We start from the raw sequence: 27,411 nt of genomic DNA on the forward strand, positions 1-27,411 counted from the left end.
ATGGTTTGACAAATGACACAGATTGGCTTTGAGGGGAAGGTATCGCTGGAAATGAAATCAAATGTTTTGCCTCTTGTTCTTCGTTTAAATTAGCATCGTTAGATGCTGGTTGTTTCCTAAAAACGGAATCTAGACTGGCTTGCTTGCAACATGCCGTGACTAAACGACACCTCAAGTAACCTGCGATTGACAGAGAAAAAAACGAATCAACGTAAGCAAGAAGTTGAGTCAAGGGGGCGGGGACCTGGCGAGTGACAGAAGCACCGAGCATAATTTGACTGGCGCAGCGGCAGGGCTCCGCGGACCCGCAGTTTCCTCGCTGCCCACAGTTTGAGAAACGCTGACAGAAGATCTGTCACGTGAGTCGCACACAAACGGCTCATTGTGTTGCGCTGTGATTGGCTCTGCGTTGGACTGTGCCGTGATTGGCTCTGAATTAAAGTACGCTCTGATTGGTTCTGTTGTACTTCATGTTGAACTCTGCCTCTCTTATTTTTTACCTGTCAGAAAAGGCTAATGGCAACTGCTGGCAAAGTAAGTGAATCCTCAAGTTTATAATATATAAATTTTTAATTTCGAATGTTGACGAGAGCTCAGTAATGTACGGTTGGTTTCACTCCCTTCATGCTAATGTTTGTAGAAATTGTAGAACTGTGTATACTTCTTGTACGATCTTTACAGCTAGTGCAGGACAAGCTAATGCAGTCAGATACTCTAAGCATATTTTCTATTCTTTGTTTCTGCTCTCTATTTGCTACATGACCTATTTTTTAAACGCACAAACAGAAACATTTCCTGAAAAAGAGAGGAAGGTTGAATGTTTTTTTGGACTAAAGTGAATGGAATCTCCTCTAAATATTTCGGCAGCTTTTGTGGGGCTGGTAACGCTAAAACCATGATAATGCAGCAAATAACTAACTCTGTGAAGCTCTGGAGTGACCAGGTTGTCCTTGATCCGTATATGTATTTAAAGGTTCTCAGATATGAATGCATGTGCACCAAATCTTTGTATTTTTTGGCTGGCCAGTTCCAGTCCTGGAGGGTTTAGGGTTCTGCAGCCTTATGTCATAGATTTACGTTTTCAGTTAGTAACTGATTGACACCAAAAACACATGCGATACAACCTTTAATCCAAGTAAAACAAACAAGCAGCCAAAAAAGAAAAAAAAAAAAACTCACACACACAACTACCACACCTAATATCCCTTCAGGAGTGGAATCCTCCATCCATGCTCTGAAAGGTAAAATCTAGGATATGAGCTTTCATCGGTATGTTATATTCAGCTCACTTGCAGTGTTCCTGTAATTGTGTCAACGTAATGCTCTTAAAAGAAAAACATACACAGATTGCAGTACTTTCCTTAAATTATATTCATTTCTCAAATTGTTTTATACAAACGGTTGACTTCTGGGACCTGGAAGGCATGCACATGCACTGCCTAGGTAACGCCTAGTTTGCAAACACTGGCAAGCTCTTACTTTGTGGTCTGATTGGCTGTGTTTAGATTCATGGGGGCTGAACTCTGAACTCTGCCTTTTCTGAGATGCCAGAGAGGGATTATGGGAACTATTAGGAAAGTGTGTTCCGGTTTATGAATTCCATGTGTCAACAATTGGAAAGGGGAAAAAAAAACAGGCTTGATGAATTGACTTTAGGGTGTGCTGAACTGAATTTTCTGTTCTACTCCCATAAACTGTAGGGCTGTGTATAAAATGTTGTAGGTAGGTAAAGCCCTCCAAGGCTGCATGACTTTTATACTTTTACATTTTGTTGTCTGTAGTAACCTGGTTAGCATTTTTTCTTCTACATGGTTCCTTTAAAGCTGCTTGTGAGATCTTCCTTTTTGTCTGAGCAAGTGAAAAAAGCTGAGCTGTTTCATAATTGTATCATCCTTTAATTTCCCTCAAGATTAATAGATGTTAGCATAAGGTTCCTTGGTAAACCATTGGTTGTTTCTTGCACTGCAGGTACAAAAATATTCCTGAGTCTCGTCACATAATATAATATTGCAAACTAATTTCAGGGAAATATAAAACGTATCTCAGTATTACTCTCGTGATGGGTGTTAGCTGAGGCAGAAAGGCTTTTTTCAGAATGAATCAGATATACGGTGTATATGAATCAGATTGAGTAATGGTGAATAACACCATTAAATACTTCTGAAAAATCTCCAAGAAATGCCAGAAGGGTGGTGTATCAAATCACTGTTGGAATGCAAAAAATGTGTGGCCTTGCAAAGTAACTTAATCAAACATAATAGAACCTTGTGGGTTTTGTTGGCCTTAAGGACTGCGCTCTAATAGTCATAAATGCTTTACAATGTCAGTTTCCTAAGGACTAAAAGGATGCAAGATTTTTGTTCCTGCCAATTACACTGTGCATTAATTGGTGTAATAATTTAACTGGTACTATCAAACACATAGCAGCGAGAGTAAGATCAAACAGATTCAAATAAATACTTGTCTGCTTTTAGAAAACATACCAAAATAATGAGACTCATGTCTATTATATCATCACACACCACACACATCATACATATAAAAGCAGTTCTTGCAGGGTTTGTCATGTTCACATTTTGAGATGTGTTATTAAGTTCAGCTCCCAGAACTTGTCAGGTTAATGTAAAGTCTCTTTCCATTGGAGGGACAATTTTAAAGCTTAACTGCTTTCCAGGTTATCAAGTGTAAGGCAGCGGTGGCATGGGAGGCGGGGAAACCCCTGTCCATCGAGGAGGTGGAAGTGGCCCCGCCCCAGGCCAACGAAGTCCGCATCAAGGTAACGCGCACACCCCAGGATGGCCATGGTAACATCCAACTGGGGTGCACTCCACTAAATAAAGACTTAAGATAGTAGATAGGTGGCCTGGCATAAACTTTGATGGCTGGGGTGCCCACATTGCACTAAACATCAGCCCTGTGAATTCTACCAAACAATGTCCTGTACATTACACAATATAGATAATGATATTGACGATGGTGATGATGGCTATAGTGATGATGATGGGGTAATGATGTCATAACCAATCTTGTTCTGCCGCAGCTTTTTGCCACAGGGATCTGCCACACAGATTCCTACACTCTGAGCGGGTCCGATCCTGAGGGAATCTTCCCTGTCATCCTCGGCCATGAGGGTGCTGGGACAGTGGAGAGTGTCGGAGAAGGGGTCACCCAATTCAAAGCAGGTGGACAGCCTGGGAGAGACTCATAGACATTCTTGATATTATGAGTACCCTGTGATGATCTATGTTTTGTTGGTCATTTTGAATGAATACTGATCTGGATGTAATCAGTGTGGATGCCTGCTGTAAACATGAAGGTTTATTTCCTTTTTAATTTTTTTTCTAAAGGTGACACTGTCATTCCCCTGTACATCCCTCAATGTGGGGAGTGCAAGTTCTGCAAAAACCCCAAGACCAATCTGTGCCAAAAGATCAGGTATGGAAACCACATTCAGGGATCAGACTTTGTCACTGAATCAGAACTGACTCAGGATCAGGGTCTTCTGCCTTTTACCCACTCTTGCAGGCTGACCCAGGGTCAGGGTCTTATGCCAGACAAGACGTCCAGGTTCACCTGCAAGGGCCAGCAGCTGTTCCACTTCATGGGCTGTAGCACCTTCTCTGAGTACACGGTGGTGGCTGACATCTCTCTGGCCAAAGTGGACGAGCGCGCCCCCCTGGACAAGGTCTGCCTGCTGGGCTGTGGCATCTCTACTGGATATGGAGCTGCCCTCAACACTGCCAAGGTGAGCTCCTCTGTGCCTGTCCATGGTTTCTTTGACTTTCCTGGCATCTGCTCAGTTCTCAAAAACTACAGAACTGGATACATGAATCACATGAATTCCACTCCACCACAGTTTGGTCTTGAAAGTCAAGGCTGTGGATTTGATGAACAGGTTGCAATTGTCAGGGTAGATTCGGAGATTCATCTCCACTTTCTACTTCAGAGGTGTCGTGTAAATTGACACAGAGAGTTTAGCCACAGTGCCAAATCTATCATTTTTCACCAGCAGCTGATTTAGCTTAGCATGTCTGAAGTCTAGTAGACTGCCACATAATGTTTCTGTTGTTTCCAAGGGTTTATTTCAACAGCCTTTTGCAGGGTGGAAGGGAATATTTTTGTCCCTTTTAGTCTTTTTTCCTTCTAGAAATATCATACTGTGAAGTGTTCTATGATAATCTCATTTTTAAAAAGTGCTGTGCCAAATTAAGTTGATTTATTGAGTGATTGATGGCAACATCATCAAATAAAGGGATGAGGCAAAGGAGTGTTCCATTGAGAGGTGTGCCCGGTAGAGCCGTTCCCTGACTGCCACGCGTCTGCAGGTGGAAGCAGGCTCCACATGCGCGGTGTTCGGCCTGGGGGCCCTCGGTCTCGCCGTCATCATGGGCTGCAGAGAGGCCGGAGCGTCCCGGATCATCGGCATCGACATCAACCCCGACAAGTTCCAGAAAGCCAAGGAGTTTGGCGCCACCGAGTGTGTCAACCCTAAGGACCACGGCAAGCCCATCCAGGAGGTTCTGGTGGAGATGACCGATGGAGGGGTGGACTTCTCGTTCGAGTGCGTGGGCAATGTCGGCATCATGGTGAGACCTTCTGACCATTTGTGGATGGTGTTCATTTTTAGGAGCCATCCTGGAGGCATGTTGTCCAGAGATCAAGCTGAACCAAAACGCAAAAGGATGTAGAGACGATTGACATATGAGTGGCCATTTACTTTGAGGAAAATTCACACAACACCAGTGATTACACGTCCTATTCACAGGCACATACATGTGCACATGAGTCTTGAGTTGGTGCAACTCACTAATATGTTTGAGAAATAAGGGATACATTTGTGTGATTCTACCACAAAAGAACCCCAAAAGGACCACCCTGTTGGTGCTCATTTAGGAGATATAAATGATGAAATCTCTTCATACATACCTTAACAAAAAGAGCGCTGAAACTTGTTTGATCGAAACTCCCCAAAAACATGGCTGAATGATGCCGAGAGGATGCTTTAGAATAAGGCCGAGGCCATATGTCAACCTCAGTCCAAATTTAACATGCCCTGCCCTCATGCTCTCCACCTGAACTTAACACTATACATGATGAAACACTGATGTCAGAAGTGACACATTAATCCAGAGGGAGGGAGGAGCAGAAGCATTTGAAATTTCCTTCATTTGCATTAACAATCAGAAATCATAAATGTAGATGTTTTTTTTTTCTACTCACTGAGCACTGACAGGATTGCTACCATTAAAGAACCTGAGACCATAAAACACCAGTAGGTATGATCAATGTGAGAGAGGAACTCTAAAACACTGCCGATATAACAGTGTGAAAAGTGTGTTCCAGGTGAAAGTTCCCACCATTTCAGCGAGCTGTGCCTTGTGTTTCAGAGAGCTGCCCTGGAGGCTTGTCACAAGGGCTGGGGGGTCAGCGTCATCATTGGGGTGGCGGCAGCAGGCCAGGAGATCTCCACTCGCCCCTTCCAGCTGGTCACCGGGCGCACCTGGAAAGGAACGGCTTTCGGAGGCAAGTGCTGTCGCAGGCCGTGGCCCTGCCCAGCTCCTAATTCTCTGCTCATGCAAAGTTCTGTCCATCCTCTCTGCTTTTCTTTTAATTTGGCTGTAGTTTTTTTCCACAGAGTGTGGACACCACTGTTTGAGGAATGCTTTAGTGTTGTTGGCAGGACATTGTTTTCCTCACCAAGCTTGGACAGCATTGTGTAATGTGCCACTATGCTCCAGACTTGGAAGTGTTGTTTTTATTTTTTTTTTTAGTGGGCTTGGACACCATTGTTTGTGTCATGTGTTACTGTCCCTTAGGTTGGAAGAGTGTGGAGAGTGTGCCCAGGCTGGTCAGCAACTACATGAACAAGAAGCTGAAGGTGGATGAGTTTGTGACCCACACACTGTCCTTTGAGAAAATCAATGAGGGCTTTGAACTCATGCATGCTGGAAAATGGTAAGACATCTTGCACAAATTCAGAATCCTTCAGTAAATTTGGTATCTACATTGTGAAAGATGGTTTCAAAGGAATTCAAAGGACTATAATTTTTGGGTTTCTGTTGCCTTACCATGCATGAGCATTACATGTGCTGGCCATTGCCCAGAACCCTTTTCTTTCCAAGGCTGTTTGGCTTTTACCCACAATCCAGACACAGGGAACTGTCACCCATCTCAGATATTCCATTTGCTGAATGGATATTCAACTCTCACATTCTTTCCATTCCCTGCATGTCTGTCTAGGTTCTGCTAGGGTACAGGAGATTCTGGAAATCAGAACACTTTTAGCTTCAACTAGAACAGGCATACAAACACTAAGATGAACAGCTGCTCAGCATGTAGAATAAGTTTTCCCATTCTTGTTTTAGTATGTCCCAGCTGAGGAGACAACCCCAATGAGCTACTAAAATCAAATATGTAGCACTGAAACCACCACAACAAGGACTGTATGGAGTGCTAAAACATATGTAAAATGTGTGCAAGGTGTACATAACCTGTAAACCTTTATTTCTTTTGCTTTCAGCATTCGAACCGTCCTGACGTTCTAGGCCCTGAAACTCAAGAGACCTCTTCAGTGTCGTTCTCCTATTGAAACATTTCAGTCATTGCTGTAGCCCTATACTGTTTCCATACATCTTTTTTGGGGTTGAGTGTGGGATGTCTTTGTCAGGGCTTTATTAAAAACATTACACAGTGCAAACATTTCTTCATTTCAGCCAATGCTGTTAAATGCATGATTTACTGATCTGTGCTGTCTCAAATGACAACCTTTATTTCAAAGGGCCACTTTGAAAGCCGTTTTGCTTTCCTGAAATGGAAAAAATACCCATCAAGAGCTGCTGTACAGCAATTGCTCATATTTTCCACTAATTACACCTTTCTGTTATTTATACAACCAAGTGAGGTCTTCAAATTCTGGTTGCCAAATGCATGCTTTCCTCAAACTATTTAGCTTTCCCTAAGCAAAGTATTCTGTAATGCATTAAGAAAAATTACATTTATGGAGGGAAAGATCAGTGACAGAACACCACATCCACAATGAAAATATCCTTTAATCCTGTTTGAACTGTTAACATCGAAACAACTGGGAGCGTCTGGTTTTCCCGCGGTCGCTGTTCTGCGGCAGCCAATGAGCACCGTGCCGCATGGTTTAAACACCTAAACTGCACATGACTGACACACTTTAATGATGCGCTGAGTGAGCGCCGAGGCTCAGCCAATCACAGAGAGGAAAGTGGCTGAGGCCCTGCCCACAATCCTCCTCACTCACAGAAACGGATGAGAAAGCGCTGACAGCCACAAGGCCTCAGCTGCATCACATTAGAGTTGCATTAAAAAAGGAAAACATGAAAATATAATAGTAATCTGATTTGTATAAGATCATTTACGGGACAACAGAACACGGCTGGTACAGTTCTGACACAAGATCGGTGGCAGAGTGACCTCGGGGGGCGTTTCCTGCCCTCTGGGAGGAACGGTCGACGTCTGTGATGCCGTCTTTGGGATTAACACTGTCACCAACCTGTCAAAAACACACACCTACACGAAACGTACAAAAGAAACAAATTTCTCATTACCTGACAGAGACGGGGGAGGAAACTGTCAGTAAAGAAAATGACCGTGGAAAGATGACAAGACTGTCCAGGTTCTACGTTTCAAAAGGTGAGCGCCGCACATACTGGAAAAGTTCACTGCATAAGACAGTCAGTGTAGTTTGTCCATTTAAGCCCCAAATGACAACAATAATTCTTGGCTTCTCAGCGGGCCTGTGTGTTTCTCCACTGGCTCACACAGGGTAAGGCTGAACGTGCTACACTGCGTTTCAGCGGAAAGGACAGCGGTTTAAAAGAGCGTCTCTGGAACTACGGCAGACCACCAGCTCAGAACGACCTAATGGCGTTTCTGCTGCTAAAGCAACGTGGATCCACAACCGCTCCCCTGAGGGGCGCAGTGAGCAGACGCCTCACAGCTCAGTGTATATTCTAACAGTACATTCTACAGTTAAGCACCCTTGCGCGGTCACGTCTACGGAACCCAGGCTTAGTGGCAAGGAGTACAAATTTAATACATCGAAATGCCAGCGTGCCAAACAGCACACCCCATAAATAAGCTATCACCATCATCATCATATTTTTTTAAATAGCAATTTTTATCTTAAATGAGATCTGCGGACATTAAAAAAAAAAACAAAACAAAAATGGTGACCCTTCAAACTGAAGTATCCCACACGGTTAACTTTGATTTCAGATGTATTCAAGTACTCTCGTAAAATCGAAAAGTGACAAAAAATTCTTGAAAGAGTAAGGCCCAGCTGGAGGACAAGTTTACGAGGGTAGGGTGGGGGGTCCCGGGTGGAGTCCCATGGGCTGCTGCAGTGTTTTTTTGGGGCGTGGGGGGGGGGGGGGTGTAAACAGTGCTCTGTCACAGTCCCGGGTGTGTGGGTGGTTGTGGTGGGGGCACCGTTTGGGCCACCGCGCTCCGCTCTAGCTCTAGATCTGGCTCATGAAGTGGGGTCGCCCGCTGTCCTCCAGGCGCCGCGTCAGGATCTCACAGCCCGTCTCCGTCACCAGCAGGGTGTGCTCAAACTGCGCCGAACGCTTCCCATCGCGGGTAACCGCCGTCCAGCCGTCCGGCCACGTCTCGTCCTGCCAGCCACCTGAGAGAAGGGAGGGAGAGAGAAACAGACAGAGAGAAGGAGGGGGAGAGAAACAGACAGAGAGAGAGAAACAGAGATAGAGAAACAGAGATAGAGAGAAAGAGAGAGAGAGAATGGTTAGAGACACAGGCCCAGGTAGAGTAAAAGACTCACTCAAACAGAAGCAGGCATGGTGAGTCGGAGGAGGTATGGTCAGAAACATGGGCAAGATCAGTCAAAGCACATATGGTCAAATGCACACGGTCAAACAGAGCAGATACAGTCAAATGTACACAGACAGAGCAGATATGGTCAAACAGACACACGGTCAGACAGAGCACATATGGTCAAACGCACACGGTCAGACAGCACATATGGTCAAACACACACGGCCAGACAGACCAGACATGTCCTGTACTACTCTTGTTGTTTGTTGTACTACTACTAGTGGATGGTATCTGTTGTTGTTGTCACCGTGAAAATCATTGTATTAATGCACTACTCTGATTTTGACATGGTCAAATGCACACACAGTCAGACAAGACAAGGCCAAATGAAAAGGCAAATGTGTAGAGAGAGACAACTGTTTCTGCTGCTTACACAATCAGCATTGCACACTCACCCTCACAAATCATGGGCTCTATGGTGAACACGTGGCCAGGCTTCATCACTCCCACAGCTTTATTTTCTACAGAGAGAGAAAGAGAAATACGTAAAGCACACACAGCCCCCACCTACACACACACACGCGCACACACACACGCGCACACACACACAGCCAGCCCCCACCTACAAACATTCTACATAATTACACACATACACACCTGAAAGGAATCCCAAACAACAAGCATGCCACACATACACATCTACACCCTCGCCTACACACATCCTACAAACTTAGCCAGACACCTGATACCAGCACACACCCTCATACACACTGCACACTTCCAGCTGGCTTCCTGCTGCATTTAAATAAGCCACATTCCACCGGGCCACTAGGGTGGCACTACTCACTGGCATAATGCGGCACATTGGGGGCGGTGTGGAAGAGCTTGTGGATGCCATGGCCGCAGTAGCTGCGCACCACAGAGAAGCCGTTAGCCTGGGCGTGCTTCTGGATGATGTTTCCCAGCTCCCGGTATCGAACGCCTGGTTTCACTGAGGGCAGAGGAGTCAGGCAGTTAGGCAGGTGGGCTAATGTAGGCTCTGGCCATGATGAAAGAGCCTGTGCCTCATTCCACATTGTCTTCCTCTGTAACTTTCAAAAAAGTGTGTCCACTGAAGACACCGGGGTGGCAGTGCAGCATAGTGGTAAGGAGCAGGGCTCAATACCGAAAGGCTGTGGGTTTGATTCCCTGCTGGGGCACTGCTGCTGTACCCTTGGGCAAGGTACTTAACCCAAAAATGCCTCTGTAAATGTCCAGCTTTATGAATGGACAACAGGTAAAATGTGTAACCTATGTAAGTCACTTGATAAGAATATCTGCTAAATGACAATAATTTAAAGACAGCGAATTCCCACTGGGCAGGGCTCATCCTTATAGGCACTATACTCAAAACATTTCAGCTCTGTGCCCTCTTTGTGAACACTAAGGAGCACCCCAAGGTACTACAGGCTCAGCCCAGGGTACTATACTCAAAACATCTCGGCACTGTGCTCTCTTTGTGATCACTATTTGTGAGCACTCATACCGTTTCAACACTGCACTGACAAGACCGTCAACACTTCAACAGTGCTGAAACTCTGGTCGTACCCGAGTCGATGGACTGCATGAGGCATTCGTAGGTCGTCTGGACCAGCTTTTTGGCTCCTTCGTCCACCTCCCCGACGAAGAAGGTTTCGTTGAGGTCTCCATGGTAACCGTTGCGATACACGGTGATGTCCACTGAATAGGGGGGGGAGGAGAGCGGGATGTTAACACTGGCCCCTCTCCAATACAGACCAGAGCCACGCTGGGCTAAAATCAACAAGCACAAACAAAACAAGGAACACGGAGCGCACAACGACGTTTCGGTCTCACGTCTTTCAAAAATAACCTCTGTGGTCACGGGCAGCCTGCGTGCCTGCCCATGTGGTGAACGACACCCAGTTGCAACGCTCCCAACTTAAGCTCTGTCTGACTGGGCCTTGATGTGTTCTTTGATTGAATGCTGATGTTGTGTTGTTTCACTGGGCTCTGAGGTTTTGGAGTCTGATTGGGCTGTGAAGTTGTAAGTTTGACTGGGTCTTGTGTTCGTGCCGTTTGACCGGTTACTGGACGCTGAGGTCATGGCGACAGCTCGGCGGGTAGAGCGTACCGTTGAGGATGTCTCCCTCCTGCAGGGGACGCCTGTCAGGAATGCCGTGGCAGATGACCTCGTTGACCGACGTACAGCAGGACTTGGGGAAGTTGTAGTAGTTGAGGGGGGAGGGGTAGCAGTTCCGTGCTGTGCAGGCCTGTGTGGAGAGAAGTCGCCATTGACCGGTGAGCGGGGGGGGGGCGGGGGTTCTCCTGACGGACAAGCAAGCCAAATATATATGGGAATCAAGGGGAACGGAGCGCTATTCCGTTACCAGGTGCACAGCGTGGTCGATCTCCTCTGTTGTCACGCCGGGTTTCACCATCAGGGCGGCGATGTCGAGCACTTCTCGGGCCAGCTGTGAGGAACAAACCACAGATAAACATTCCCTCTCTCTGCTGGTATCTGTGAAAGGGGCGGTCAGGGGGTCAGTCTTCTCCTGTTACACTCCAGATGTGACAGCCATCTGCAGAGCAGTCCACATTACATGGCAAGCCCCCTAAACAGGCTGTTTGGTTTACACCACCTGACCTTTTTATCTAGTAAATATAACTTAGGGGCCTGATTAATGCTGTCCAAAGAAATGAGATGGCTAATGAGTAGAGATGAACCGGTATGAAAATTTAATATGATTATAGTGACCAAAATTATCACGGTTATCAGTATTATCGCGGTATTGTTAAAATGTGCTGAAAATATTCAAAAAGTACTGATACACAAACTGAAATCATTTCACCAAGTTTTATATTGAAAACCACAAATAAAATTAGCAGCACTATGCACTTTTCGTTTGCATAAACATTAAAATAATAACATAGCCAATACAAACATATGTAAACATATGGAAACCATATCAAATGTGCATTAGCATTAAAGGTGGCACCATGTGGCCATGAGAGGTAACTGCACTTTGTGCATATTGCAGATAAGAAAACAGTATTTAACGTGAGTTTTTCAAAGCGCGGTATTGTTTTAATGATAATTAAAATTTGAAACGGTAATACTAACTATAGCGGTTTACCCTGAAACCGGTAACCATTTCATCCTGTCACGGTATTTAATGTGAGTTTTTCAAAGCATGGTAATCAACTACGGTTTTAATGATAATTAGAATTTGAAACGGTAATACTAACCATTGGGAATTTTACCGCGGTTTACCGTGAAACCAGTAACCAGTAGTTTCATCCCTACTAATGAGTATTCATTGGACCATCAGACTGTATGCTTTAACTCTGATTTCAGATGTAGTGTCCCTGCAATGCCCATGCAGACATGCCATTTCTCATTCCATCTGAATTCTCACCCATAAAAGGGGAAAAAATGCAAGACAAGCGCCAGTCAATCGACATCAAAATCTAGTTTTATAACTTTGCTGCTTTGGAACCCATAGTGAACTAGGGCTATGTCTTCAGCTTCCTTCAGTACGTAATTCTGTACATGACAAGTTCCAGAGCAGAGGTAGGCGTTCCTGTCCTTGAGATAAAGACCTCATATGAAACAAACACCAGGAACAGACTGATCTCAGGTCTGCAACCTTCCCTAGCTCCCAGGGTTGCGTTACATTGTGAGGAACAATCTGTACGGGTTCAGAACAGTACAAGGACAGACCTTATTTCAGACCATCGTGACGTACCTTGCACACAACTCTCATGCCTTCAATTTCTTCAGGGGAGAGGATCTTAATCTGGGAAGTGCCCTTTAAAGACTGCTCAGACTCCGACATCCCTAGAAAAGTAAGTCACGTGCATTTTACACTTGAAACAAACCAGTCAACTGAAACAGGTCCTTGGGGTTCATGAGTGGGCCTAATCACAAACTGAGATAAACATCTAAATAAATCAGACTGACAGAGGCTAGTCAAATGACAGGAAAAAAAAGACAGATGATTCCCGGGAATAGGCCAACTCGTGTTCCAGCACAGTGCACAGTGCACTACACACTACTGCAGGAAAGAAAAACAACAACAAAAAAGTTAAATATAAAACCGAATGAAAGGACCATGCAATGAACGTAAACACAAACTGCATGCTTCTTCCCCGCACTGAGCGTGTCAATGGAAAGCACAATATAAGGGAAAAAAATCTGTAATAGAAACAAACAGAAACAACCCCACTCATCGCACTGAAGCACACGCATGTGTCACGACAGAGGGACACGGCCAGTGGAAGGGCGGGACGTCTCGCCTCTCGCCAGGGATCGAGGACGTACCTGCTATGAGGCCCACCTCTGCGGCTGCGGTAACGAGCGGGGCGAGAAGAGAGCTTCAGACAAAGCCAGCAGCACCTCCTACCCTACAGGGGCCGCTCAAAGCCGACGATGATTCGGCACGTTAGCTCATTTCTGAACAGCAACTGACAAGGGGTCTAGCACCTGATAACTGCCTATCCAGGTGCTGCAGAACATGCTGTTACTGGGGTTAAGTGTTGCACGTGCCATCGAGTACGTCCCTGAAGACACTTCAGAGCAGTGTTGGAGTACAATGGCGGGAGCTTGTGCAGTAACACTCACTTTTACACTGTGCCCTCTTCTGTGTTGAATGCGTTAAATCTGACAAACAATACTATGATAACAGAAACTACTGTGTGCCACACCTGTTAACACAATAATATATTTTAGTCATATTACCTACATTTTTTGACAAAGGTTAACCAGAGCAGGTAATGATGGACTGTGTTGCTCTGCCATCCAGTGTTTTAATTGGAGAAATCACAGTTATCCTTAGTTAGGTCAGCAAGCACTACATAATATTAATTACATGTAAGAAATGGACACTAAGGCTTTATTGCCTTTTCATATAAGAAACTTACTCACCTCTTTCTGTTTTGATAACAGAACACAGATAAGGTAGCTACATCTGTTTTTTTGTATTGAAAACATCAGATAATATTAACATAAAAGGCCTATTCTATGCAGTTTACCCTACAATGCTTTATCTTGCAAATTACTTCTCGAATAACTAATATGGCAATGTACTTTAGAATATACTGCGATTTCAACTGGTAAATACCAACAACAAAAACTAGATGCTGTCACAACAGTATGTTGTCTGGTCTACTGTGCTTGAGTACCATAGACGGTTAGAGGAGATTTGTTTTCCAGGATTTGGACTATCTAGCATTTCATTGACTGTTACTAAGACCTGCTATTTAACTCCTGTCCAACTCCCCCCAACCCTCTACAAAATAAAAAAACACAAAACTAAAAAAGTAAAATACTTGGTTAAAGAAAGAAAAGACAAAATATCCTTTGTGCGAATACCCCTAGAGGCGCTCCATATTACACAAGCCACTAAATCTACCGCTAATTAAATCTACGTCCTACGAGACTACACACAAAGCGACTAACAAACAAATTACGGCACGCTATTTGAACAGGCTTCTCTCCGGTCTTTCAGCTCAAACTGAGGAGGAGGAAGAGCAAAGTGAGGATGCTGGTAGCCTGCCCAGAACTCTGTTGGTCTAAGAATGTAGGTCAGCAGAGAGAGAAAAATCTCTCTCTCGCCGAGCGCCAAACTAACAAAATGAGCTCAACAAGTAGCGTGAGTAACACAGCCTGGCTTTTAGGGCAGGGGACAAGACTAATACAGAGGCAGGGTGGGTGGATGGGGGTGCAGCTTTGGTCCTTTAAACTAATCAGTTTTACATAAAAGGCACATGGAGAAATTCAGTGAGAAAGTAACACCAGGAATAAGCCAATTTGCATGCCTTTTTCTTGAGGAGTAAATTACAACTACTTTTTTAATAAAAATTCAAACCCTGCGTGGTTTCTTGATGATTATCTCATCTTTGGAAGTCTACACACCTACAGAGATATTTTAAAGTATAAAATTTTGAGTGCATTCACACATTTTTGTGGAATACTAAACTGAATGTTAAAAAGATTTTAAGATAAAGTTTTGGAGATTTTGTTACTTTCTCAGAACTACTGCTGCGTGCCCTGTAAAAGGCTCCTCTACCTCAGTATGAAGCAAATGAAATAAAGAGTCCCCCTATGTGATGTACCAAAGCAAACTACAGGGGCTTGTGGAAATATTTCAGGGCTGCCTGGCCCTGGGGGCTACAATGCTGTGGCTGCTGCTGAGTCTCCACTCAGTCGCGGTGCAGGCCTTGTGGCTGACACCGGAGGAGACCTTTGACCTCTCTCTCATTTCTCTGCCCCGGCTGACACGCCCTGCGGCGTCAGGTGAGGTTCGCGTGGCGCCGACGCCAGCGCGGTGGCCACAGCTGTGCGGCCGTGTGGCTAAGCCGACGTTTGGCTCCACGGAAGGGCAAGCACAGGCCTAGAGCTCGGCCGACTCTGCCTCTCTGCTGCGCTACAAGGCGAGGGCGGGCTTACATACTTACGAACTAACTCTGCAGCTGTGGGGGAGAAACACACAAAAATTACACTCTGCAAAGCCCTGCCAACTGAGTCATGGTCCCTTGCTGGTTGCTCCCTGACTTACAACAGAGCAATGGCCCAAAGGGCCGATTCTCACACCTCAGGTGGACACATACTGGCCCATAGGTTTAGATTTTTCTCCTGTTCGTATTCACCCCACTGGCACCAAGTACAAAGGAGGCCACTAACACTCCAGCCAGAAGCAGAGGGCTGGATTTCCCCTAAATGACGCATACCAGGATCACACAAGTACTGTATACTGGAGGACTGCTTGTGGCAGGTTGAGCCAGAAAGGCTTACTAATGCAGTCGGCCTTTCATTAAAATGACATTCCCTGGGGGCCACAATAGAAAAGAGGCAACATTTCCGTCCCCAAACCAAAGCAGAAATTAACTGCTGAAATAACAGGGAGACGCAAGCATAGTTTTTATACTCCATCGTCTGACCACAGTGACTGACTATATGCAGTGGTCACTTCAGTATAAAGGGTTTACACATCTAATTGCATCCCATTTTCAATATGTTTCATTATGTAGCACTTGGACCTGGTTGCTGACCACGTTACTGAAATTACTGTTCAGAAGCCAGGATCATATGTTACAGCAGTTCTGAGCGAGGAAGACAGCTTCCGAAAATAGCAAGTTGCTTCTTTGTGAAATTTTGGCTGTGCCTGTGCTTTCTCCTTTCAAGAGGTAATAAAAGATACATTAAAAAGGAGAACTAATGCAGCTTCTTCAGCGCTGATGCATCTGCTGCTTTAGTATTGTCACTGTGTATTCAGGACATCTGCAAAGGACTACAACTTCTTTCTAAATTGGGAAACAGGCAAATGTCTTTTTTTGTGATCTCTGTCGAGTGACAGTCAAACGGTGGAGTATGAAAGGAGCTTTAACCGGCTTCCCACACTGCATCCAATGTGTAATGACTTTAATGCCTTAACCGTTTGATCATAAAAAAAAAGCTCCCGCATGCATAATTAAAATTGGCTGTAATCATACCAACTAAACATACTAAGATTTTGTTTTCATCTCACCCAATTCATTATTTGTGAGACGGATGAAAACACATTGGATTCAGTGTGTGAGGCTACTGAGACCTGGACAAGCAGAGACAGTTACAAAAACTGATGACTAAATCAAAAGGTGCTCATCACACACACTGAGCATACTCATTCCATATATCTACGGCGAGAAAGGTCTCGGCTGATTACCTAGCGGGTGTTCCGCATAGTCCGGTCTCTGGATGTTTTCGGGAACGGGCCGCATGGGGGTCTACAGAGGAGAGAGGGGAAAAGTTAGAGACTGCTGATTCTAAAATGCACAAGGCGGGCCAGGAGGAAGGCTGGAACAGATGGAGGTGATATCTGCGTGCGCTAAAGACCGGAGAAACAGAAACCCTTACAAAGGAGTACAGAGGGCTTGGGGGAGGGCTACATCTGTGCAAATCCTGTTCATTCTCAAGAAAAACACTACTTTTGATCTTCTCTCACTGAAACAGTCAAAGATAAATAAAGACACATTATGTTAGCTTTTCCAGAGCAGCTTTGCAGTGCATTCTGCGTGATACATGCACCCATCTGTCGCCTGTGTTATTTTAGCGTGGAGATGCTAAGCACAACACAAACTGACCCTTGACAGAAATACACAAAGAGGCACTGGATCTGAACCAGCAAAGGCCTGGAAGCGTTATGCAGTAAGCAGGCACAGAGGCTGTGCCAGGATTTCATTTTTCTCACGCAGAAAGTTTCGTAATCTGTCTGCTGTCTGGAATGAATAATTATTTGAACCAGTGAAATGCTTACAGCAGACACGTAGTTACAACTTATGCCAAACTGGTAGTGACCAAAACAGGTACTTGACATACAGCGATCTGCGAACTACATGCAAGGAGTACTTCAAAGGACTGAAGGGGGTACTTAGAATTAAGGTAAATAATCCCAGATAATAAACCTGAAGGAGCAAAGGTCAAAAAGGGATACCAGAGTTAAAGATTTGCAATTAAAGCGACATAATTCCACAATCAGGCTGAAAAGTTGTATTTTATGTTTAAAAACTGGCTGCATTTAAGCACAATATGAAGTGAACAAACTTGATAAGCAATTGCAAGATGATGGTAAAGACTATTACAGCATCTCCTTCTATGTTATTGAACACTTTTTTGTTATTCCTCTAGGGAATGATTATATTTTAAAACTTGGCAACTGAGAATAGTGGGTACAATGCGTGTGGTAATGTGAGAAGCTCGACAGTATAAGTTTGTCACAGATGGAAGATGAAAAGGGAGCAAGGGGGGGCGGGTGCAGGTGATTGACAGCCCTGGGAACCTACCAGAGGGTAGTGTGGTCGCAACTTTCCTGTGTATCGATAGCCAGGCCATGGGTCTGTGTTGGTGTCATTCTCAACACAGTTCTTTGTCTCATCCTTGTTTTTGTCTTCCTCTGTCACAGAAATGAATGACAATGAATAGATCCCAGGTCACAAACACAGCTATGTGAAACTTTCCTCATTACACTGACATCAACTACAGCACTTAACAAAACTGAGTGCAAAAATTAATATGATAAAATACATTAAAAAAAAATAATAATAAATAAGCTGGACTCTTCTAAATTGCTGGCCTAATGAGTGGAATATGTATGTAAGAAATATTTACCCAGGATAACAACATCTGTTCATCAATTATGTGTCAGCCCTGCTTACAGTTTAACAGCACTTCTAGGAAAACAAGCAGGGCTTTGTACATCCTGAAATGACTCAGGTTTTCCCGAAATGCAAGCTCATGCCAGTCACTGCTCTTGTCCCCCTGTTCCAGCACTTTTCTAAAAGCAAAACTGCACTCGTGTGACAATGTTTGGTTTCAGCACATCTTAATATTAGCAACAAGCGTAACTTAATTTTACACTGACTCAAACAGATTAGCAAGTGTTTTTTAAAAAAAAGGACTTAAAGGAGACATACTTGCTTTCTTGTGTAGCAGCTTGTGGGTGGCCCAGCTCCCTTTGAAACACTCCTAGGAGGGGGGAAAAAAAAAGAGATGAGGTAAGGGTGTGGGGAGTAAAGATCATGAGATTACGGGTGACAGCGATTACAGTTCTGGGACAATGTGGCGATGTGGGTGCAACAGATAAGGGACTGGGACTCATATCCAGATGGTAGCAGGTTTGAATGGTTAGTGAGGCACTGCTGATGCACCCCTAAGCAATGCAATGTTATGACTGCAAGTCAACAGCTAGGCAAAGCAAAATAATGCTACAAGTGACCACACCATTCAATGGCTGATGCTTCAGATGCTACCACCAATATTAAGTCTATATTTACTTGTACTATACATAAAAATGGATTTGGCCATGTATTTTGAAGCTGTGACCACGTTCTCTTCCACAACAAAAAGGTGACAGAGATATCCATACTAAGATAAAACGTGTGACTACAAATTATTATGAAATCGACTGCTGTACAATATTGGCAATGCAAACAATATTAGCAGATAAATTCTCCTTTTACTGCAAGGCTAATACATTCAATCACCAAATCATTAAGGGGATTAAACAAACTCTCACAAGAAAAAAGGTAAAGAGTTGGTACCCTTCTAATTACCGTGGCGTTCAGAAGCGGTTGGATTTAGAGGCTCAGACTAATCTCTTGGGCAGGAGCAGAGTTGTGGTATTTAGCACACACTAATTTGAAATGGCACTCTCATCTTACCGCCTGGGGCCTCTGGGTAATTTGGTTCTACGGACTGGGTGTCAGAAGGGAGACTGAGACCCCGTAAACTGATAGGAAACACATTCATAATCTACAGAAAAGCCTTAACGCTCTCAGATACTGCAGTTTCCTCATGAATGTTGCAGTGTCCTTCATTAGTCCCAACACTGCTGCAAAGCTTCTACAAAATCTAAAGCGCCGCAGCAGTGTGTCCGGGTGATAAGGATCAGGTCTTGTAACCTGAAGGCTGCTGGTTCTGTTCCCAGTGGGGTGCAGTTGACCCGAATTGCTTCTTTAATTATCCAGCACAAATGGATGACATGTAAGTCACACATGACTTTTGGGACAAGAGTGTCTGCTGATAGAAATTGTTCAATGGTAATGTACTGATAGACTGATGCCTTTTTTGTGTATCCCTATATTAGCATTTCCACTATTTCCCAGGAGTCTTTTGACCGCCGTCTCCTGGGGTCAGGGAATAATTTTCTACTCCTTTCTCAATTGGCCTGGGTTTTAATTCAGGTGTTTTGATTCCCACTGGAAAATCCACTGTGTCATTTGTAAAGAGCTTTATTACAATCTTAATTGTAAAAATGCATTATAACAAATAAGCTTTAACTGAAAATGTATGATTTGGAAAGAACTGTGGAGACCTAACCTACAGAATTGCCATTCACCGCAGTGGGGGGGGGGGGGGGGGGGGGGGTTTGCGCTTATATTTCAGCTCCCTCACAGTATTGCAGAGAGAATGTCAAACAGCCACACCCCGACTCCCCTCCCCCCTCCTCCCCAAACTGCCATGCAAAGTCATGCCAGAGCCCTGTGTGTGGGCTGCCAGATGGACACGGGTGTTTCTGCGTGATAATCAATGGCCAGTGGAGCAAAGCCACACCCACTCACTCAACTTTACCCACAGAAAATATGTGGAATGCATTTAACTCCTCAAGGACACGAGGAAAGGCATCTGAGTGGTCTGAATAGAGCAAGATGACAGAATTTTTCTAAAGTCTACACAGCTGAAGCTACACAGATGCAGCCTTCAATCAGGCTGATCTAGCCCCAGTAAAAGAAACGCGAACGTACTACAGCTAAATGGTGTATCAGTCTGTCAGTAAGTGACATATTACTGTCAAACACGGCAACCATTTTGGCCAGTCAGTAATCTTCCACTTTCAAACAGCATCAGCTGAGCACTGAGCACTGTTAGCCAGTAATTTCCTGCTTTCAAATAGAGCACCAAGGTGGCTACATCACACTGGTGTCAGCAGTGAAATTCCCCATTCATTTTGGTCATAGACATTTGTTAAAATGCACTTTTAAAGTACTACTTGTGATTTATGGCTTACCATCGATTTATCAGATTATATACTGTGATCCCAACTTGCGACTTATATTGTTTATTTTAATTATTTCAAGCTAAATTTTACGTAATTTATTTTTTTTAGCTTACATGCTAGTGCAACCGCGGGCTAAAAACTACACGTCCCATGAAACCACAAAGCTTTTTCATTCCCGCTCTCCAGCCTTGTTAGCTAGAGTGTGGGTAATCGCTATCAGCTATCACCATAGCAGCTCGTCTTTAGCAGTCATCGCTATCAGCAATAGCAAGCTCATCGTTAGCAGCAATGGTGCCACTTAGCCATATTCTCCTCTTCTGCTTAAAGGAGACCTGATGTTTTCAGCGGGGCACAAACCATTAAAAATCAGGGCATGTGCTTGAATTTAGTTGTTCTGAGGGCCATATCACCAGTTTGGTCAGGGCGAGCATGAGGGATAAGACCAACAGGGTGTCGGTGAGTGTAGGCCAGTGTAACATTAGGTAACATAGCTAATCAGCTAGCTAGCTAGCAAGCAATGTCAATTTACCACTTCATCACCCATCGAGCTTGCCAAGTGGACTGATTAGCCCACGATTTTGAATGATGAAAAATGCCCGAAGCCTTTGAGACATATCTACAGAGTCAGAAACACCTTGATGTTTAAGCAAAAAGATAATTCTGATTACACATGTAGATTTGGGCACTCAACTTGAGTGAAAATGCACATTCAGTTAGCTACATTTGACAGACGTCTCTCTGATGGTGTGCTTACAGAAATAACCTTCACAGTTTCCATAATGTAAAACTAGTTTTGTTTATATTATACATACAAATTTTGTTGTAGATGCATGTGGATATAAAATGATGCAACTCCTAAAGATTTAAAGTAATTTTTTGGAAGCTGTAAAAAAACCTAGCAAACCTAGCTGGGTTTTCTCAGAGCCAATGGTTTTCTATACCGAAGATCCAAGAATGCCCAGATGAGATGATGGTATCTGATTTGTCAGGACGTTCGCCCCGCATTGCTCTACTGGATAATGTAGTTTGAAAAGTGGACTACAAAACGAACTACAAATCTTAAATCTTAACATTTTCTGAAAATATCGAAACACTTGATGAGTCCAAATATATGCTCACACCGAACAGGTTAATTTAGGAAATTCCCAGCTCCTGAAATGAATCCGAACTCGAGTAAAGATGGATAGTGTGCGAAGCCCATTGTAATTTTCCATAGGGAATTTACTTCGGACACCAGCGAAGAACCAGTGATGACGTACCCACCTTGGTACTCTATTGGGCTTCAGTCACTGCAAGTCAGTGATTTTTCTACCTTCAAACCGAGCATCGGTGGGCTCCTGAGTGATTAAGACAGTAAAAGCGCTAAGTTAATGATTTCCTGCTTTCAAACTGGAGGTCAGTTGCTTTAAGTTAATGATTTCCTGCTTTCACACAGGGGGTCAGTCGCTGAATGTCAGTGATTTTTCTGCTGTCCGAGAGGGCGGCCAACTCTACCAGGCAGTAATACATCTCTGCCACAGGGCAACAGTGCCGGCCAATCAGTGACATACTGCAGTTAAGCAGTGCAACCAACTCTGACAGTGTGATATACTGCTGTCAAACAGGGCTGGCAGGGTGGGGTAAAATATCCCTGGTGACTGTGGTCCTCTCTGCTCAAGTTGGAAGCCAGTTGGCAGGATCCTTGCAGGCTGAATGAGCCTTAGATCAACTCTTGTACTAACAGCTAATGGTGCTAGCATGGCCCAAAGTGGGAAATGACTTGCGTGAAAATGACTTGTTATTTCACTCACCAATCTAAAAACAAGGGAGGCCTACAGGGCCAGCGCTGAGAAGGGACTTCCAGTTAGCAAACATCTTGTCCCTAAGTAGGAACCAAAGTGTGCCTACTTCAAATGACATCAAGATGACAACCCATTTGACTTTTCTGAGACTACCCATTTCAAATAGTACCAAGATTACAACCTATTTATCATGGCAGTGCCCAAACAACCCCCCTCACACTCCTACTCCCATATTACAAAAAAGACGTGCCAGCACTGTGCTTGAGAACAAGGACAGGCTGCTGAGGCAGGGGGTGGGGGGTGAGGTTTTGTTTTTGAGTTCCGCTCACAGACATTGTGCTCAAATGGGCGACTGCTCGCGGCTGGCCAGCGAAGCGTGTGCATGCATGCATGTGTGGGGATGCTGCATGAAGTTGAAGGCACGGGTGAGACTCCCACAATGCCCTGGCACAAAGGCCCCTGTCCTCAGGGTATGCAGTCACTGTGGCTTCAGGATCACCATGTCTGTTCACAGTCACAATAAGGAGATTCCTCCATCTGGTTCAGCAGTCTCTAAGATGCCTCTAAGACATACTTTAGGTAGCAGTGTCAACATTAGTAGACAGGGTTTAGGAGAAAAGAGTCTTCCATGAAGGTGACAGGTACTGTTCCTTCTGCCTTCAGAAAATAATTAGGTTTCATCATGAGCAATGTGAAGAATGATAGTGTGGGCAGAATTCTTTCCTTTTAACTTGTATTTCTGTTCTGACATGCATAATATGTTTCTGATGTACTGAAGTGTATGATGGGTGAACCACATACTATCCAAATCAATCAAAATAGTTAAATTACATATATTTGACTATAGTTTTTTGGCAAATAACTCTCTGAACTTTAAATGTGGGCTCAAACCCACAGGTAGCAAAGTGAGGTTACTGTGGAGATCTGTGGGAAACACACACATCCACCAGCACAACTTCACTGTTTTCTTTAAGCTCCTTTATTAAAGCCATACATCCCTCTAAATGTCAAAGGACAGTTGGGGACTTATTGCCAGAAGCTATACCATCCCCTCTACTGTTAAAAAGTATCATTCTATCAATCTAAAACTATGGGTGCACTTCCCCATGGAGGTACTAGCCATTCAACCCCCTGGGTCCTCCAGAAGTTCACTGTTCGCCTGACTCATCAGGACTGCACCCCTGAACAACAAAGTGTGATTCAAATAAATTTTAAAAGTATGTGGTGTTTTACTGCCATCATTACAACAGTAAAAGAATCCACACTTTATATTTCAACCAATAAAGAAAGCTCATTCAAATTTCTTTCATGGTTTCATGATCGACACTGCAGTAGTTGAAGTCTCCTTCACGCAAACCCCACAATGCATTTTGCATTTGAATACAGAAGAGGCACACACTACTGTGCTATACCTGCTGAAGACTGGAGGTACTGAGCAACAATGTTAAGGGGATAACTGTCCATGTCAGCTGAAATATTGCCAAATAACATCCCCATAAAAACACAAATGGATCAACTGGTCCAAGGCAGCTGTTGGCACATGCCTTCAGAGCTAATATTAAAGATCTCTGCACTAAGACAATTTACTTCTCTTTTTCAAGAAGAAAAATAGTGTAACACAAGAAACAGCATACAATAGAGTTTTTAAAGGGAAATTTAAGGTCAGAAGAGAGTTATCCTGGCCGTGCATCTAGAAAAGACAGAAGAGCTCCCCTTGGGGGACTGGAGGTCAGAGTGAAGAACCATCACTGCAGGAGGAACCCAACTTATGTCTGGCAAGGCAGTGCTCAGTGCTGACGGTAGGATGCAACCCTGCATTTTAGACTGAATTACCTGCCACGTCCAGATCTATATACTGAACCACTGATGCCAGAAAAGACATGGTGGTACAGGTTCTGTAATACTTCCAGAAAATTAGCCAACTTTGGACAATGGTTTATGCTCATTAATGTAACACAACAATTCCACGACCCAGTCAAGCTGAGCATTACTAAATATGTCTAGCAAGTCCAGCAAGACAGCAGGCATCTGATAAGCAGACAAGCAAATACTCCAGTCTAACCATTATGCCATAAAAAGAATACTGACAAACAGATTTAATGGCAAACACTGAATAGCTGCAGTCAACTCCCATGAAGGATAGATGGACTCTTATTTGGTACCATTTCTATCAGCTTCATACAATGATTCATGTCCTGTGACAGTATACCAAGATATAGAAACACAATGCTTTAGAACTATGGAGGCTAATATGTGCCAAAAAGGGGAAAAAGTGATTGAGAAGTTGCAACAGGCAATCCAATCTGACGCGCTCATTTTGAATGTCTTTACAATGTTGCTGATTTGTCAAAATTTGAGTTAATATAAAAACAAGAAGAAAAAAATGAAAACCTTCAAAGGAAATCCTAAATGGAAATGGTTTTCCAAGTGTACTCTTCCGCACAGCTTTCTTCTGTGCTTTACTTCAATCGCTTATATGTGTCCAGTCTTCTCCATGTATTGCTACCCATGTCAGTACTGCTTATTGTTTTCGGCATAGCTCAGTCTTCACCCGGAACAGACGTAAGAACTGTTGACGGCTCATACAGAACCAGACTACTGCTCGACAGAGTTCACACTGAAATGCTAAATTGTTTTCATAAAAATCAATGGCATGGTCACAGCGCGCCGGTCAGAAAAGCGCTGGTCAATCCCTTCATTGTCAGTAGTATCCACTCGGAGCATCAGCCAAAGCAGCCAACTATACCAAAGTGTGCCAACATTTAAATTCATGGGAAATCAGCCCCTAAAGCCATACATTCATGCGGTCCCGAGCGCCAGAGTGTCTACTAAATCATGCCCAAAATATCTTCTATAAGCTAGTAAGTGCACCATTTAGAAAAGGCAAAGGATATCCCCAATGGCCGATAAACCTACAAAATTATATTATATTGAACACTGCATTATATGTTTTAGTGGGAAAACTCCTGTTCATATGCATATCCTGAGTCGTAAAAACGGAAATACACTGCCCGGTCGTTTCACTTGAAATTGCATTCCAACTGCATTCCAAGAAACGTAATCTCATACTGTTAACGATCAATACCCGAATGTTATCGGAACTCGCTCTGAATATCTGTTCAACGCGGCCTGCTCAAGGGTCCAGTAAGATCTAGACATCTTCCCACGAGTCATTCTTCCTTAGCTATGATATTTCTTCAGATTATACTACAGAGACTTCCGCACCACCTTTATGTTGGGGATTCAGCTTTCCCCCAAAAAACATCGCGGACAAATATTGCTGGGAACGCACATCTGCGCTGCTAGGGTGAATCACGCGTACTGTGGCTAGCAGGGGGCACGTTAGCCACACAGCTACCTAGCAAGCTGGATCGAAATTAGCTGTTTCGGGTGAATGAAGACTGCATGGCGTCCAACACACGCCTAAATGGACAGACCGGCCTTACACTTTCATCCAGTCTAACGCTGACAGGCATGCAGATCTGGCACCAGACGCTCGTAGTGCTTATAGCGCTGCAGTCAATGACTCGAAAACTAAAACCGTTGCTGGCTACTGAGTTAACATGAGCCATATAGAGTAAATACACAAGTTTGGCGAACTAGCAAAGTAGTTCGCTAACTTCATTCATTTAAAAACTAAGTTAAAGCAAAACAAATACATAATTTCCTCTACAGGCCCTCGCTAGCTTAGCCTCACAAAGGGCGAGGAAAATAACTGCACATCAAGCAAATTACAAAAAATGCGGAGCTTGTAGACTACATCTTTCGAAAAATGGAACACTGATTTCACATTGAATCGTACTACTTAGTTAGCAAGCTGGCAAAATTATTTAAAATTGTAGCAATAGCTTGCTGATCAGTTAACTGGGTAGCTTTTGTGTCGTAGCGAGTTCGGTCGCTAGTAAGCAATGCAGTTATCAAGATTATATTTTTTTAAATATGACTTCACGGAGAAACGGGGTAGGCAAAAGCGGAAAAGTGGGAGCGCACACGAACGCGCTAGCTGGTTAGCACCACATGACAGCTAGCTAGCTAACGTATTATTGACTATCTTAGAAGCGCTGTTGTTTTTTAAGAAGCGACAGCCTGGCTGATCACAATTTATCGCTTTGCCGTTTACCTGGGAGCAGAAGTATGACCCCTGGATTCCTAGCTTGATGCAGGTCGGACACTGCAGTTTGGCCTCGCTACTGCAGCCGTCTGTTTCACACTCCCTGATCTCCACGGCCGCCATGCTGACACTCGGACACGGAGAGAGAGAGAGAGAGGAGAGGGGAGGGCCCGCAAAGTGCTCAGGACCCCGAGCGGGGAGGAACAGCCGTGCGGACACCTACCGCACTGCCTGTCTCTGTTATTAGCGTACCTGTAATACCACGGGAGAAATCGCCTGCAAATAGTGTAACTACGGCCGACTCCTAGATGGCACACCGAATCCTAATACAGCCGGCGATTATCTTAAGTGTGTCGGTTTTAAAAATTTATATGAATTTTACTGACTTCGAGACTGTTGCTGGTCAGCAAGCAAACTAAACTATTCCAGATCCCATAATTACGATTCGTTGATGGGACATATAAATGGATGAACAGAAAACATTATTTTAAACATAGTGCGTTCCAGACAAGCACGGTGAAATATTGATCTGACACCTAGAATGTCTTCTGTCGATGTACGTCACGGAATGTTGTATAATTTATGTGCGACATACTTTAAAAAAAGGAAAGAAAAGAAAAAGATGGCTTTCATCTGTCACGGTAGCTATGGGCTACTGTCGTTATGAAAGCCAAGTTAAACGCATTTTTGTTACTAAACACTGCAGTCAACATCCAGTTAATAGCGCGCATCCGATGTTAAAGGTGGGAACGTATTAAAAGAAAAAAAAAAAACTAAGTCAACAAAACTAAGTCAACAAAATATTGTCACGACAACATGTTACAAATATCTTTCCAAGAAAGCAGTGTGAGTTTATTAGAAATCGCCTTGCTATTTGTTAATTCACAACCTGACAGAGTGCTTGTTGTCAGGAGTCTTTATTATTAAGTAATTTCTTTTTCTGTCCATTGGAAACAAATTCTGAGGTTAGCTACTTAAGTGTCCACAGTAAAATACGTACGTCCGTGCCATGCATGTAGGAACTCCACTCACTAAACTATTACAAAAATAGGCTTATGATAAGTGAAAAGTCCAGATACATATTGCATTTTATTTTGTGTGGTTTTAAATGGTCTCTAGAAATGCTATACAAAATAATCTTAATACATTTTAACCACGCTAAATTGTGGTTTAAAGTATTTTATTT

General features: G+C 43.9%; 2 protein-coding genes across 2 annotated transcripts; one reads left to right on the forward strand and one right to left on the reverse strand.

Annotated features, from left to right (window-relative positions):
* Nucleotides 1-466: 466 nt before the first annotated feature.
* On the forward strand, nt 467-7,529 carry LOC118769454 (alcohol dehydrogenase class-3). The gene is made up of 9 exons (XM_036516556.1): nt 467-534; nt 2,675-2,776; nt 3,041-3,182; nt 3,348-3,435; nt 3,526-3,745; nt 4,326-4,586; nt 5,388-5,523; nt 5,817-5,955; nt 6,521-7,529. Exons 1-9 carry the CDS (start codon nt 517-519, stop codon nt 6,543-6,545), a joined length of 1,131 nt encoding a protein of 376 aa, XP_036372449.1. The 5' UTR covers nt 467-516; the 3' UTR covers nt 6,546-7,529.
* A 92-nt stretch (nt 7,530-7,621) lies between these two features.
* On the reverse strand, nt 7,622-26,375 carry metap1 (methionyl aminopeptidase 1). The gene is made up of 11 exons (XM_036516557.1): nt 26,235-26,375; nt 18,250-18,301; nt 17,620-17,729; nt 16,503-16,563; nt 12,546-12,637; nt 11,187-11,270; nt 10,931-11,069; nt 10,387-10,518; nt 9,647-9,790; nt 9,255-9,320; nt 7,622-8,653 (listed from the first exon to the last, which is right to left on the reverse strand). Exons 1-11 carry the CDS (start codon nt 26,346-26,348, stop codon nt 8,487-8,489), a joined length of 1,161 nt encoding a protein of 386 aa, XP_036372450.1. The 5' UTR covers nt 26,349-26,375; the 3' UTR covers nt 7,622-8,486.
* Between the last annotated feature and the right edge of the window lie 1,036 nt (nt 26,376-27,411).

The sequence above is a fragment of the Megalops cyprinoides genome, chromosome 22 (assembly GCF_013368585.1).
Source record: "Megalops cyprinoides isolate fMegCyp1 chromosome 22, fMegCyp1.pri, whole genome shotgun sequence".
Classification (NCBI taxonomy): Eukaryota; Metazoa; Chordata; class Actinopteri; order Elopiformes; family Megalopidae; genus Megalops; species Megalops cyprinoides.

Excerpts from the sequence above, each read along its gene's own strand:
- metap1 (XM_036516557.1), bottom strand. The coding sequence starts at position 26,348 with ATGGCGGCCGTGGAGATCAGGGAGTGTGAAACAGACGGCTGCAGTAGC. Across the intron at positions 16,564-17,619 it reads TGCGACCACACTACCCTCTG|ACCCCCATGCGGCCCGTTCC; the intron begins GTAGGTTCCCAG and ends TCTCCTCTGTAG. Across the intron at positions 11,271-12,545 it reads GCATGAGAGTTGTGTGCAAG|CTGGCCCGAGAAGTGCTCGA; the intron begins GTACGTCACGAT and ends TGTTCCTCACAG.
- LOC118769454 (XM_036516556.1), top strand. Across the intron at positions 3,436-3,525 it reads AATCTGTGCCAAAAGATCAG|GCTGACCCAGGGTCAGGGTC; the intron begins GTATGGAAACCA and ends CCACTCTTGCAG. Across the intron at positions 5,956-6,520 it reads CTCATGCATGCTGGAAAATG|CATTCGAACCGTCCTGACGT; the intron begins GTAAGACATCTT and ends TTTTGCTTTCAG.